General features: G+C 44.5%; 1 protein-coding gene across 1 annotated transcript in view; it reads right to left on the bottom strand.

Moving 5' to 3' along the window:
• Positions 1–15,787, bottom strand: part of Slc1a1 (solute carrier family 1 member 1) — a 79,058-nt gene that overhangs the window by 16,343 nt on the left and 46,928 nt on the right. The window contains exons 3-6 of the mRNA XM_038327810.2: positions 5,160–5,252; positions 4,329–4,443; positions 2,891–2,933; positions 997–1,092 (exon numbers count right to left, since the gene is read on the bottom strand). Coding sequence (XP_038183738.1) covers positions 997–1,092; positions 2,891–2,933; positions 4,329–4,443; positions 5,160–5,252 — 347 coding nt within the window. The remainder of the gene's footprint in view (positions 1–996; positions 1,093–2,890; positions 2,934–4,328; positions 4,444–5,159; positions 5,253–15,787) is intronic.

Genomic DNA, 15,787 nt, shown 5'->3' with positions numbered 1-15,787 from the left:
CAAGGACGCAGAGGCGTTGCGGATATAACCAACAACACCACTCCTGGGCACACACTCCGAGTCCCCACAGCACAGAAATACTGAACACTGATGTTTATTGCAGCACTGGCCACAACAGCAAAGATATGGCCGAGGCGCTCACTGACAAATGAATGGAGAGAGGAACTCCATCACCATGTGATGCATACACTCCATGGAGTTTCATTCATCCAAACAGATGGGTGGAATTGCGTCGCTTGCAGGAAGAAGAAGAAGTATAGAGGGAACTGAAACTCAAATGTTGCATTCTTTCTCTTCTATATGGACTCCAGATGGGAAGCAGCTTAGTGGTCAAGTCACACATACATGCAAATACACATGAGAGTAGGTGGGGTTCTTACGGAGGACAGGACAGAGAAGTTAATGGCGGTGACTGAGCAAAGTGCAGAAGTATGTGAATACCCAAAATTACAGCTGTTAGTATGCGGGGGGGGGGGGGGAAAGCATGCACCCTGGGGAAATAGCGCAAGGGCAGAATGCTTGGCACGCAGGAGATCCAAGGTTCAATCCCCAGTGTGCCTAACGACCCACACACATAAATAAAGAGTGAGCGAAAGAGATCCTCAGTGTAATACAGGATAAAGTGAAATAAATAAACAGATCATGAAATCACCAGGAAAATGCATGATAGGTAAATAAAAGTGGGATAAAACATATACCAACTTGGATGTTTGTTTGTTTATTGAATGAAAATCAAAATGACAAGATATACTAGCCTCATCCCACCTCAGTTCGAACTCAGGTACTGTGGGTGACGCAGTTCTGCGCCACTCTTGGGGACTGCAAAAGGTCCCAGGGCTACAGATACATTAGGAGAAGAGGTAAGCTCAGAAACGTGGATTCTGTGCGTAATAAAACCGAACGTCTTAAAAAAAAAAAAAAACTCAACGCCTTCTCTTTCCTGCCACTCAAGACTGGCACATGCATGCCGGGGAAGGGTAGGGAGGCAGATGGTACCTTAGATATTGTTGTCATGGCGGTGGTGACAGACACCTCTGTCGCGTTCCCCCCAGGATCACTGACAGGCTTCACTTCTTCACGCGTGGTTTTGTACTGCACGTTGGAGAAAAGCAAGTGCACACAAAGTAAAACAATTTTTTTTGCATTCAATTGGGGCTACACCACAGGGATGTTATTTGGGCCAAATATCTGTCACCTAAGGGTTCTACTGATGGTACATCTGCTGCTTCTAGGTTTTGATGATCCTTCCCAGGAGGCACTGGAACTAAAAATGGGATCTGAAAACCCAAATCCCAATAATACCAGGATGCGCTCCCCCTTTTATGATAGGGGAACTTGAGGGAAGAAATAACGCAAAAGGAAGCTAGTTTTATCTGTAGGTACTTTCACAGACGGGGAGAGACCTGTCAATCATTTTTGTTTTTATAAACTGATCGTCTTTAATCTGGAAAAATAACTTTAGCACTTTGATAAAAATAGTCGTGGTGACTAATAAGTTCCGAGAAAGGTGTAACTGGGTGGTTGTGTCCAAATCAACCCAGTTCCTCCAGGGCTGTGCTGGGAGTGAGATTCCTGTTGAATTTCTCCCTTCAGCCAGCCCTGTTTGGTTCCGTGAGGCTTCAGTCATGGTGGACTGTGAAAAAAGCTACTATATTATGCTGCTAAGAAGAACTGTCCCCCAGGCAGAATCTCTGCCAACTCCGAAAACTCCAAACGACCACTGGAACTGAGCTGCAAAGGCACCCCTTAAACAGAGGTGGTTCTGTTCCTGATGAGGACTGCAGGATAGCGATGCAATCGCCACTTTTGTTGGCATATATAGAGGTCTCTGTCCATGTAATTTATGTAAATGAACACAGCAGTTTGTGATCGACTCAGCTGTCTTAAGGAGCCCAGATAAACAGAAAAGGATTTTCAGTATGGGTGAAGACAGTGGTAAACATTCATGAGAAAAAAAACTCTAAAACACCCATGAGTTTGCTGCAGAGCTCTAGCAACAGACACCTAATGATGTTCAGAAAAAGTCCTGGTTCTGGGTGGACTGGCCAACATGGTGTGGGTTAGACACCAATGGTCACCATGAAGAGGATGGAAAGGAAGAGACGGACAGCACTTCTGGCCACTGCACTTGTAGTGATAAGCTACGGGCAGCTTCCAGCCGCCCTGCTCTCAGCCTCCTGGCTAGCTTATGCCCCAAAATAATTACACGGAAACTGTATTCTTTTAAACACTGCCTGACCCATTATTTTCAGCCTCTTACTCACATCTTGATTAACCCATATCTAATAATCTGTGTAGCACCACGAAGTGGTGCCTTACCGTTTAGTTTCTAGCATATGTCCATCTTGGGCTGGAGCTTCATTGCGTCTGGCTTCACTCTGAAGAGAGGAACGGCGGTCTGACTAACTTAGGAGAGGCGTGGCATCTGACTGATCCTTCTAACTCACTTCCTCTTCCTGTTCTGTCTACTCCACCCACCTAAGGGGCAGTCTATCAAATGGGCCAGGCAGTTTCTTTATTAGCCAATGAAATCAACTCAAACAGAAGACTCTCCCACATCATGCACTGCATCTGCAGGAAGTCCAAGTTCTTTACAAATATAACATGGCTTTCCCAAATACAGACAAATAAAATAGACCATGTCAGCAAATGCTTGCTTTTCTCTGTGTGAGGGGAAGAGCATACATGAGAAGAGAGCTGCCAATCATGGCATGTATTTGACATGGTCCTAAAGACAGGAGTCACCTGAAATCCCATCATCCACAGGTGAACTTTCTGCTCTCAAATTTTGATGGGCTAATTTCATTTTTTCTTGTGTTGTTGGAGAAAATGAAGTCTCAGTGGGTCATGGGGATGGAGGGGTAACCCAAAACAAACCCATGGATGTTACCTGCTGAAAACAGGCTTGAACCAGGTTCTCAGGGAACATGTTCCTGTTGGAGACACGGAGAACATGATGATATCAGGGAAACAGATATTTTTGGTCGTTGAACTGCATGTCAACAGAATTGAGACTAGCACAGGATGGATATTCCGGTTTCTCTTCTGGGCTCTGCTTTGCAGAGTGCCCCCTGCTGAGTCTCTCCTAGCCAACCGCCACTTAACAGATTCTTTAAGTGACACCCTTGCTGTTCTTGGGGAAATGCTGTACAGGCAGGTGGATACAGAGTTAAGGCAGCTGTTTGATTTTCTGTATCTTTCCATTTTTATAACAATCTCTTGTATTTGCCAGTTGCAAATTCTATCATAATTACTGAATTAAATGCATAAGCCAATGATATATGGGTGTGAAAAAACCTGTATAGATCCTATAAACAGCTATGTTTCATGCCTTGGAGACTCAGGAAATCCAAGTGACTATTTTCTCAGATGAGTTAGGTATGGTGGGACAGTTGAAACATAAAGAGAAAACTAAGGACTTAAGTACTTGGCTTTCTTGGCAGTTTCTCATGATTTGGTTGCTCCACTCTATGAACAGAACCTAGTGATTCTAACAATGGATTTATAAGTTAGCAAATTCAGCAGAAATCATATGAAATTACAGTAGATAGTCACAAGTAGAGACAATCATGGTCCTACATTGTCAAACTGCTCAACATGGACATATTCTGTAACTTCTACATTTGTTCTGCTTGAGCTGGTACTTTAAATTCCTTCGTTTTTTTTTTTGTGGCACTGACCATTTTAGAAAAGAGAGTTTCTCTGTGCAATTAAAACCACGAATTTCTCCAAGTAACCCCCAGAACTGACCATCCAGTTCTGCCCAGCATCTTTATGTAGCAAGGATATTTCCTGCATATCTGTCGATGCTAAGTCCTCAGACAGGGGCCTCTTCTATCCATTGCTTTCGGAACCATGCTGGGCAAGTAGAAATTTACAGAAAAATGAAGATGCATATTAACTTAAAATTATTAAAAATATTGAATTGGGGGATGGTTTAGTGGGTAAAGTACTTGCTGCATGAACATAAGGATCTGAGTTCAAATCCCCAGAACTCATGTAAAGCTTGACACGGTAGTACATATTTATAATCTCAGTACTTATACGGTAAAAATAGAGGCAGGTACAGGGGAATCTGCAGAAGTTCAAGGGCTAGCTGTCCTAGCATGCACAGCACAGAAGCCAACAAAAAGACCCTCACTCAAATAAGGCAGAAGGAGAGGGTCAACCATTGATGCTGTCTTCTGACCTCCACATATGTGCATCATACAGACATCATTTAATATACACCTAAAAATGTTAAGACATCAGAGTATTCAATCACTCATAGGGCTTTGTGCAACTATACAGATGACCCACCGAGGAAATCACCCACTGGCAAGACTTACCTGATCAGGTCCAACATGGCATCCACTGTGCTGACTTCGGCGCTTTCGCCAGTCCTGTTGATGTCACTCACTTTTTGAGTCACACCAGGCTTGATGCTCACAACCAGCACGATACCTATAGCCAAGGACAGTATTCAAACAGAATTAAAACCCTCTAGGGCAGCTGGTATCCTGGGTCGGCCCTTAGAGAACCAGGTGACATGGTAGTCAAGGCAATACTGTGACACGGAGGGCCCCAAGTTCCCAAGGAAATGCTAAGCCCTAATTTCCACCCCCCACCAGAAGCCAGAGTGCATGCAGAAAAGAAGTCTTCCTGAACTGCTTTTGGATACACTGGGTCCAGTCTTCCCCCTGTTCTTCAGTCTATGATATCAGCCACAGAAGGCTTTGAAGCACAGGCACACCATTTGTTTGATGTCTCTCTGTTATTTCTACCTGCAGATACACGGCAACCTTTCCGGAACTGTCTTCTAGTAATGTTCTATTACTTCTAGTAATGATAATTAACTCCAGGTTAATTATCTGGCTTAAAATTATATAGACTCTTGGCCTTACTTCTTTCTCCCCAGTGATACTGACAGAGCACAGAAATGTCACTTCCTCTCTGTTTTTACTAGAGACTTTGATACCCAGAACCACAGTCAAAATTCTGTCTGCAGTACACTTTGTTTACAGAAAAGGTGTTATGAAGACTTGAAGGGAGTAATAGCCCAGGATAATTTTGCACAATATTGACTTCTGGCTAAAATGTGCACTTTAAGAAGCCCAATTACGGTTGAACACAAAGTTACAAATACATATGAGGAAGAGGGAGTCAGAAAGAAGCATCACCGAGGATCACAGCAATGAGGGTGGTGCAGAAGTAATACACCACAGCACGCAGACCAATCTTTCCAGATACGTTGGAATCCAGGGCAGCGACACCTAGAGGGAGAAGGAGAAAGGTCATACTACAGTTAAAGGGTGGATTTCCAGCACTAGGGCCTCAGTAGAGCAGTGGTGTGCACCCCACAGTTTATACGACATAGCAAACATTTTAAGATTGCAAATGCAGAATTCAAGAAGCCGGGGAGGGGGGGCACAGACTCCCTACACTGCCCACTTCCATGGCCATGGCCTCTGGTTTTCTTGGGGTTGGTCATAAAATAGAAGGAGATCCCTTCTGTAGGTGACATACAGACACTGGTCAGAACACATATGTAATATCACTCAATAGCAGAGATAAGCTCCCGCTGAAATTCAGTATTGAGGAACCATTTATCTTGAACCGAGTTAATGATCTTATTTTAAGTGACACCAGGCAAATCACAGTTCCACTGGTCTCTCTGTCTTTTCTGTCAGAAGGCTCAAACTAAGAAGATAATATGGGTCTATAATTATGAAAGTAATAGATATTAATCAGCCCTGCCCACAAACACACTTCATCTCACCAACCATAGTTAACATTCTACTAAATTTTCTTCTCGGTTTTGTAAACATAGATAACTTTATAGTTAACATAAAAGTATTAGTCTTGGGGGCTGGAGAGATGGCTCAGAGGCTAAGAGCACTGACTGCTCTTCCAGAGGTCCTGAGTTTAATTCCCAGCAACCACATGGTGGCTCACAACCATCTGTAATGAGATCTGGTGCCCTCTTCTGGCCTTCAGGCATACATGGAGGCTGAACACTGTGTACATAATAAATAAATAAATCTTTTTAAAAAAGTATTAGTCTTCACTGTCATAAACATACTCTAAAGGTAATTTTAATTCATACATAATCGTCTTGACACGTGGCTGGATTATAATGTGCTTTTTGGTCCCTTGTTGTTGGATCTTCAGATTGTCTCTGAACCTAATACAATCATAAACCATGGTAATTTCATTGTCTACCCTAGCACATGTCCCAGCTCTTTTCATGACTTCCAAACTTATTCCTAGGTGAACAATGTATTATAATGTTGGCTACTATGAGATACCTCAAAAATATACGGCTGGAAGGACATGAATAGTTTCCATGGTGCTGGAAAGTCAAGAGGCATAATGGCCATGTTGTTAGGTCTACTTTCAACTAGTCTTAGCCACCAGAAATAACTGAATGTTGTCTAGGCCTGAGAGGTTTGTTTGAAGGGATGGCTGTGTTACAGGCAGGAGGCACCTGTCTCTGCTAGAAGCATTTTCCCCAGGGATGCTTGTACAAGTCGAGTCGACTGATGTTCTCTGAGTTTCTGGGAGAGAGAGGGGACAGCTTGAGAAACTCTGCAGCAGGCTGTAGTTTAGAGATTTCAAATTCTACATGGTCTGATTTCCAAGCTGAGAATCCTATTTTAAGCCAAAGTGTCACCATAGAGAATGATTTTTCATTTTAACATCAGATGTCCCACCACTGTGTGCAAAGCCTGGAGTTCAGGGCAGCAGGGGGAAGGGAAGAGGTTGTCACTAGACAACGGCAAAGGGAAGCCACTTCTCATCCTAAAATAGAGTTTGGTGTGCTGAAGAGAACTTTTCCTGACAAGAAGGCATTCAAAAGTAGCAGCTGCAATAGTAGAAATAACCAAAACACTCAGAGAGATGAAGGTCACAGTTCAAAAATGAATGAGCTTGTCGTTATAGAAGATGTCCCATGTACTTTACAAGAGTTTTGATGTAGTCATGCCTTAAGATTTGTTGTGCCCAAGGGATTGAGTTAATTATCACCAGGAAAATTTCCCTCCAAATTGTGCTGTGCTTAAATATACCTAAAATAAATAACTCTGATTCAGACTCTCCATGTTTGAAGCAGCATCAGCCACTGAGTCGTACTGAGCCGAATTTCCTTCTTAGCCTCCTGGAACCCACACTCCCTGGACCTGACTCTCCCTGGAACCGATTCTCCCTGGACTGACTCTTCCTGGATGAACACTCCCTGGAACCGACACTCTGCTGGCCATGGTGTTTACAGAGACCCCCCCACCCCACCACGTGGGGCAAGCTCATCTCTGGTTCCTCCCCCTTTCTCTCTGTTTCTTCTTCCCAGGAAATGAAATACCTCTCACCACCATGAATTCAGTGCCTCCGCCTCAACTTAAGGACTCAGCTGGCAACAAAAGGCTTCTAAAAACAGGATTCTTGGTGGAAATATCTTAAATCGATATATTGAGTCGTTGCAGTGCCTGTCTCGGGCTCACCCTCAGGAAGAGCTTTGTTCCCATTTTTCCCCATCTGCCTTGGTTATTCACATTTCCCAGCCAGACAAAAATTTTCCTAAAATCAACAGGCATACTTCTCTATATTACCTACTCTCTCTCCCATTGTATTCATAAAAATGAGAGAGAACCACAGCTCCCAAGCCCAGGCTTTTGGGAGCCTTACAATGTACCATGGTGGGAGGGTGTTGATGACTACTACAGAGAATAGGAAAAACAGCTATATCCTCAGAACTATTACAGAGACAAAGACAGAGTTCCGTGATTATGAAACGTCTGTCTGGAGAATATAAGTACCCCATATCTGTAGAAGATGCTGATGATGGCAACCGACATTGTCTTGAGCCATGACTGCACATTGATCACAGATATCCCTTAATCTTCATTTTAATTCAGTGAGGTAGGCATTATTAGCCCATTTTTAGAGAGGATAAATCTTAGGCTCAGATGGGCTTTGCAGCATGCCACCACGCTGGGAAAGGAAGCAGTGGAGCTAGGCTCTCAATGCAGGTTTCACCCCAAAGACCACATTCTCATGCACATGCACGACACATCAACTTCCTCCATGTGCCAGGGAACTCCAGAGCAGCCCTGCCCAGCAGACCTTCCTGTGCTGTAGAAACTGTATTTACGTTGTCCACTGAAGTAGCCTCAGCTACATATGGCTGGCGAGCATTTGCCAGGTGTCTAAGAGACTGAAGCACCGAATTATAATTTTACTTAGTTGAAATGAATCTCTATTCAAATAGCCATAAGTGACCATATGGACAACACAGCACAATCTCCACACCTTACCAGACTGTTCAGCATGAAGTGGGCACTCAACCATGTCAAGGGAACACACTTAGACTCAACGCCATTAAGGAAACTCCTTGAACCCTCTTCACCTTCTCATCACGGAGGCCGGAGAGAGGACTCCACAGTAAGTTGCATTCTGTTGTATGTGGTCCCCTGCTACCTCCAGTCCTGAGCCTTATTCTTCACTAGATCTGTGCGCTAAGTAAAGTACTCTGAATGTCTGTACTCCAGGCTTTCCACGTGACAGGAAGAGTCACACTTTTATAGGTTATCCCCTAGCTACCACAGGTCCACGGTGTCAGCTGAGCAGAGCAAAGCAGGCAGTCTCCTCAGGAAACTCCTACACATGGTGGCTTGGTGCAGCTCCCGGAGCAGCCAATGAGAATACTTGTCACCAGTAAAAAAGTCCATGAAGGAACATGTTTAACCTCTCAGTGTCCCTCAACTTATTTGTTGTGTTTCAAGATAGTTTCTTTTTGTAGCTCTGGTTGTCCTGGAACTTGCTCTGTAGCCCAGGCTGGCTTTGAACTCACAGAGATCTACTTACCTCTACCTCCTGAGTGCTGAGATTAAAGGCAGGTGCCACCACTGCTTGGTTCCTTACCTTTTTTTAGTTATTCATTACTGTACATCCACTTCCTCAGAGTTGTTGAGACATTTATAATTCCCACTTCCACAAAATTTATTGATTGATTTTTTTTTTTTTTTTTTTTTTTGGTTTTTCGAGACAGGGTTTCTCTGCAGCTTTAGAGCCTGTCCTGGAACTAGCTCTTGTAGACCAGGCTGGTCTCGAACTCACAGAGATCCGCCTGCCTCTGCCTCCCGAGTGCCGGGATTAAAGGCGTGCGCCACCACCGCCCAGCTTATTTATTGATTATTGTTTAGACAGGTTAGCTAGATCTGTGGCAGGTTAGAAAGCTCTCCATACTATTTAATAATGAGATACTTCAGGGTCCTCTCAGGAGCAGGAGGTGTCACCAGGCAGAGGACACCAGGACCAACATGATGGAATTGGATGGAAAATGCCCAGAGCAAGATCTCCATTCATAACCTGGGACAGTTTTGAGGCTGGGCTGTGGCCTGGAAACAGGGACAGAGCTCAGGGTTGTCCTTAGACATTCATGGCACCTGCTGGCTCTTTATTTACCACAGGAGGAGGCTCTGAGGAGTGAGCAGGGATGTTGGCGCTGGGCCAGCGGGCTAATCATCTGTGCTTTTTATAACGACACTACAAAGGAAGCAGGGTGGGCTAAACAATAGCAGCCTTTAAAAATAAATATCCGAGGGCCAGAGATTCCTCAGAGCGCTCTTTGATGAAGCTCCCGCCCACCTGAGCATGAAGTTTCCGTGACAATCTCTGTACCTTCCAGTCAAGGTGTCAAGACGAACCCTGTCACTGTACTCGGGCATTTGCTAGGGCTCTGGAGGTCTGAGTGGACATAACATCCAAGCTCAGGGTGACAACACAGGAGTTAAACCACCGCATGGGTGACTCCAGATTTGTCACCAGCAGAGAAGTCAGTTGCGCAAAGAGAAAAAGAAGCATGGGTTTTATTCCCAAGCTCGATTTACTCATGGACACGGTCATCTTTAAAAGCCTGTGTGCGCATCTCCTTCAGGTTGATTGCAAGGAGCAAGCCGAACAACCTCAGCTGGCACAGCCTGTGAAGATTAGAGCTGCCGTCTACACCTATGGCGTCAGTGGTCAGTGATGTGTGCACCTGAGCAATAAAGCACACTTGATAAACATCCTCCTATCCACTTCCCCTCCCCCATCCTTTACTGCACAGCCATTCAGTAAAGCTTTTATTTATTTTTTTTTCCTCATGGTTTATTTTTTTTATATTTAAAAATTTCCATCTCCTTCCCTCCTCCTCCCCCCTCCCTCCCCTCCCCTCCACCCATACCTCCCCTCCCTCCCTCTCAAGGCCAAGGAGCCATCAGGGTTCCCCACTCTATGCTAAGACCAAGGTCCTCCCAACTCCCCCCAGGTCCAGGAAGGTGATCGACCAAGCTGAGAAGGCTCCCACAGAGCCCGTCCATGCAGAAGAATCAGAGCCCAGAGCCATTGTCCTTTGCTTCTCAGTCAGCCCCCGCTGTTGGCCACATTCAGAGAGACGGGTTTGGTCGCATGATCCATCAGTCCCATTCCAACTGGAGTTGGTGATCTCCCATTAGTTCTGTCCCACCATCTCCATGAGTGAACGCACCCCTCTCGTTCCTGACTTTCTCCCTCAGTAGTGGCAAAAATTTCACGCTCCAGTGTAATCCTCCAGGGGCACTGAGGATAAAATAATAAACCCTTACGCTAGGGGATGAGACCCCACGGACATCTCTCCAGCCTGCATGCGTACCTGCTGGACATAGCACATCACCCAGCCCTCTTCTCTGTCGGACCAAGCTCCTCCTCAAAGCCCTTCCTCTCCAGCTGTTATTCCCCACGCCTCATCTGGCTTTTAAGTCGTTTCCTTGGGACAGTTGTCTGCGCACCAGGGGGCCATGCTTGGGACTATTATGTTCTGCTTAGAAATAAGGATCAATGAATTCATTAACATTTGCTGTGGCACAAATAAGTAAAAACTCAGACAGATATTTGGGTTCAAATTGAAAGATCAGAGAAGCACAGTAGCCAAGTCACTAGAGAGCTTTTGCCTCTACAAAAACTTCAGACTGAAAGAGAGCGAGTTCCTGTCTTATCCTGACTTATATTCCTCTCTAGTGCTGAGATTAAAGGCACACTCGACCTCTTTGGCTAACTATTGTGGCTGCTGGGATTAAAGTGTGCCACCACTGCCTGCCTGGCCTGTATGGCTGACTAGTGTGACTGCTTTGCCCTCTGATTTTCAGGCAAGCTTTATTTATTAAAACACAAATAAAGTATCACTTTAATTTCACTAGACTGTAAGTCTCATAGTCTCTCTCTCTCTCTCTCTCTCTCTCTCTCTCTCTCACACACACAAACACACACACACACTATTTAGCATATTCATGTGTGGTTGTCTACCCCAGCCTTCTGGGAAGCAGAATGTTCTGTCCCAGGTGCTACCCTGTGATTTATGTGATCTCTGGAAAGTGGCTTAATCTTGTTCCAACCTCCGGTTTCCTTATCTCTACAGATGGAGACAAGACCCCGCCCACTTGACTACTTCTTAGGGTTGCAACAAGGAGTAAACAAACATGTTACCATTTTTAAAACTGTGAAATATTTTCAGGGGAAAAACAAGGCTGGGCATAATCTCGTTGTGTTAATCTAGGGTACTGGAAATCTCAGCTGTCAGGATGAATACTTCTGGAATGGAAAAGGCAGAGGGAGCATGCAGAATGTATTATTCTTCTGTCTGCATGCTTCACCTGCGGCATATGCATTTCTTAAAGACACTCATACAATTGTAGAGCTCCCTTTAAAAAGTCTACACTTCTTCGTGAAGTTAGCAAGATAAACTCATCCTCAGGTAGGTTACAGAAGAATCAGTTGTAGTCACTGTCATCTGGTCCAGGTTTTGCCTCAGAGTCGATCAAGACACAGTGAGTGGGTCTGGGGAGATGGCTCAGTGGCTAAAGGGCTTGCTATCCAAGCACGAGGATTGGAGTTTGGATCCTCAGCACCCACAAGAAAAGCTGGGTGTGGTGGTAGCAGTTTGCAGCCCAACATCATGAGGGGGAGACTGAGGCCCTGTGAGCTTGCTAGCCAGCCAGCCTAGATAAAACAGCAAGTTCCTGGTTCAGTAGCAAACTCTGTTTCCAAAAACAAATGTAGAAGAATGATAAAGACATGACCTGTGGGCTCTCCATATGCACAGGTGTGCACACCCCTATGACACCCCCCACTGACTGCAGTGTATGCATGCATGCATGTGCATGGTTCTTTGGCTGTTTGGGTTTTTCCTGTATGTTGGAGCCATTGGTGTTGGGGGTCAGTTGTTCAGAAGATTCCGCAAGCTCTTTGCAAGGCTTGTTATTCAATAAATGCATTCAGTACAGTATAAAGCGTTGGTTCTTAACCTGTGGGTCACAACCCCTTTGGGGATTGATTTGAACAAGTTGCCTAAGACCATTGGAAAATAGATACCTGCATTATAATTCAAAACTATAGCAAAATTAAAAGTTATGAAATAGCAATGAAAATAATTTTATGGCTGGGGGTCACCACAACATGAGGAACTGTATTAAAGGGTCGCAGCATTAGGAAGGCTGAGAACCACTGCTCTAGAGGATCTGAGTAACTCAACTGTTCTTTCCCAATGTCCACATGAACGTTTTTACAGCAACAGTTGGCACAGGGCTCAGGGAGATGATTTTTGTTTCACAACACAACTATACTTATCCTCCTTTGCAGATCCTAATTCTATACATGTGGTAGTTGAGGCTTCTAGGTAGAACTGGTGAATGTTACAGGCTGTGGACCGTCTTTTAATATTGGCTGCATTTCTTGAATGACAGCTTTTCACGCCTTCACACGTGTTTAACTGAATCCTAATATCAACCATTGCAACTTCTGGTGCCAATTCAGAGACCTTCTGGAAACCTCTGACAGCTGACAAAAAGCACTAAGATGTAGTTTTTACAGTTGAGTACCGGTGATGTATCTGGGGTTCACTGTGAATGGCAGAATCAGTGTTGAAAGCCAGGCAGTGTGGCTTCCAGGTCTGACTCTCCTGTTTAACTGTGACGGGTCCTTCTCCATGAGGAGTGTCCTTAAGGTATCCATTTGCAAAGAATGACCCAGGTGAATGTCATTGTCGTAATTCCCTTCCTGAGTGTGCAGGCTTGTCGGAGCCCTTAGTGAGTTGTATGAAGTCTTATGTGCATCCTCCCACCTTACCCTCCCATCCCAAGTTTCTAGAATTCTGGTTGGTTGAAGTCTTACTTCTGACCTGAGATGCTATGGCTTCTTCCATTCCCTTCTGTATTGAATTCCCTTCCCCACTCTCTTTTGATTTCTATCCTTCCCTCAAAATCCCTTCTTATATTGCCTTATTCCCACAAAACATTGCAATATCCTCTTTCTCATTAGGATAGGCCTTAACTTTATAAATTGTGAATATACCACAGAACCTGGATCACTGAAGATGGAATGAATTAATGGTCTCCTAGGTCCAGACCTATACTTTTAGAACACTGGAGAGTCACTAAAATCTCTACAGTATTTCACTCTCCCTTGGGGGTGGAGGGAGAGTTTCTTACAGTCAAGCAGAACCTCCTGACACCAGTTCTAGCAGAAGGCATGCCCACTCATGGTTGATACTCTGGGACTCGGTGTCTTGGAAAGAGGCTGAATTGGGCTCATTTATCAGCCATTTTTCATTCTGTTTCTGTGCAGACAGCACATTCATGGGAAGGCTACTGCTTCCGCAGTTCCCTTGGGTGGAGAGGATTATAGAACCAAGTTAATATAGTCAATCTGCCAGCTTGAAAACTATGTCCCTGATGGTCTCCAGAAGATGCCTAAGTCATCTTTATAAAGATACCCCGGCTCATTTTCAATTCCTAAACAAGGCTGGGAGAAGGAAAGGAGGCATTTAAAATGCAGGATGAGTCCACTGGTTCTAGATGCCACATCTTTGCCTTCTTCAGCACAGGGCTCTCAGTCTCTAAACTATCTTGAAATGGTAATTTCATTAAAAAACTGAGTGGAATAATAAACTACTGAAGTTTCAGGAGAACCATGCATGCTTTCTTTCTGATATCCACATACAAGCTGTCAGCCACCTGTGTTTACAAACAGGTGACTTCCGACAGATACCAAGTTGTGTAATTAAGTGATACACGCATCTTCAAGTCTTCCTGTCCAGATGAGAACGCCCATCTTGGCTATCAGAGGACGATCTTAGATCCGTGGACAGGTGGGTGGCTGGAATTCACCCTCTTAGAAGTGTGTTTGCTTTCCTGTTAGTTTTCATGTAGTTGCGGTTAATAAGCATTTATTAATAAAACTGAATGACTCCTGTCTGAGCGAGGTGCATAGCATGGCTCTTTCTGCTGGATATGAGACTGTTTCTGGCATACAGAAGACCATGAGTAAATGAATATGGATAGCCTTAAAAGAATGTAGACTTTGAATCTTCTTTAGTTTGGTGTGTGATGCTTTTTTTAAAAAAATTTCGGCCGGGCGGTGGTGGCGCATGCCTTTAATCCCAGCACTCAGGAGGCAGAGGCAGGTGGATCTCTGAGTTCGAGGCCAGCCTGGTCTACAAGAGCTAGTTCCAGGACAGGCTCTAGAAACTACAGGGAAACCCTGTCTCAAAAAAAAAATTTCAATGTTTTTTTAAATAATAAAGCTTATTTATAAGAAACAATGCCTTCATCAGTCAAAACAATATGACGAGTCATGCAAGACTCAATGTAAATGGTGAGACACTTGTGATTCTTCAAACCACTTCAGTTTCTTCTTCTCCACCTGCATTCTACAGCCCCTTCTGAAGACAGTGATTAATTTATTTTTTTTCTATGCAGGGTCTTATGTAGCCCGAATTAGATTCAAACTCACTATGTCACTATGCAGCTAAGGCTGGCCTTAAATTTCTGACCCTCCTGTCTCCACCTCCCACATGCTAGGATTACAGGCTTGAGTTACTACACCTGCCTTAAAACCATAAGGCCATATAAGGCCTCAGTTTTTCTTGGTTAAGAAGAGGAAAAGAGAGGTTTCCTTTTATGGTGTAAGGCAAACCTGAAACATTTTGCAACCCTAATGTAGGAGTTAGAGTGGCAATCACTTTCTAATCTGTGGCAATATTCTAATCTTCTGAATGCAAAGTCAGAATACCTTGGAGAATCTCTGCAGATATATGCTCAATCATTCAACCAGAGCTATCTTGGCACTGTTGTTTTTGATAAATGGAGGGCAGAGTTTGTACTGATATCTAGTGTTTGGTGATGTGTCCTGCTCAGGAAATGGACTCAGTTCTGGTATTCACACACTTGGCCTCGGAGAGACAAGAAGTGAGAGAAGGGTGTTTTCTCAGCTTGGCATAAACTTGGAATGCCCTGAGCCATTCACAAGGGACATTTCCTGACTTGCTCTGCACACCCTTGTATGCTGTAAGCATTTGCAGGAAACAGTTAAACACGAGCTTCTCCCTGATCTGGGGAAGAAATACACGCTGAAGCCAACATCGATCTGATTCACCCTGACCTGGACATTCTCCAGGATCTACTGGCTGGGTGGAGAGCCAACAACCCAGCAGGTACTAGGGTTAAGTACTTCGATGGGCTTTAAAAGCAAAGACCAACCCTTCAAGACAGCAAAGGAGGTTTTCTCTAAGGTGCATTGTCTCCAATGGCACATATTACAGAGGACACACACTTCCTGGGACAGGAAGTCTGGGTGGTGATGAAGCCTTTCCTCATTAAAATCAGGTGTTGGGCCTGAGGTGAACCATGTTGGAACACTCTGGTGTAGAGGCAGATGCTTCTCTACCATCTTCAAAGCAAAGTGGCTAAGAAGAGGGGAGCCCTGTTGAGGAGCACAGACCCTGAAGAGCCCTTTCTGGGAG

This window comes from Arvicola amphibius, chromosome 1, assembly GCF_903992535.2.
Source record: "Arvicola amphibius chromosome 1, mArvAmp1.2, whole genome shotgun sequence".
Taxonomy (NCBI): domain Eukaryota; kingdom Metazoa; phylum Chordata; class Mammalia; order Rodentia; family Cricetidae; genus Arvicola; species Arvicola amphibius.
The sequence above is the reverse complement of the archived record's forward strand: the minus strand, read 5'-3'. Positions and strand labels throughout refer to the sequence as shown.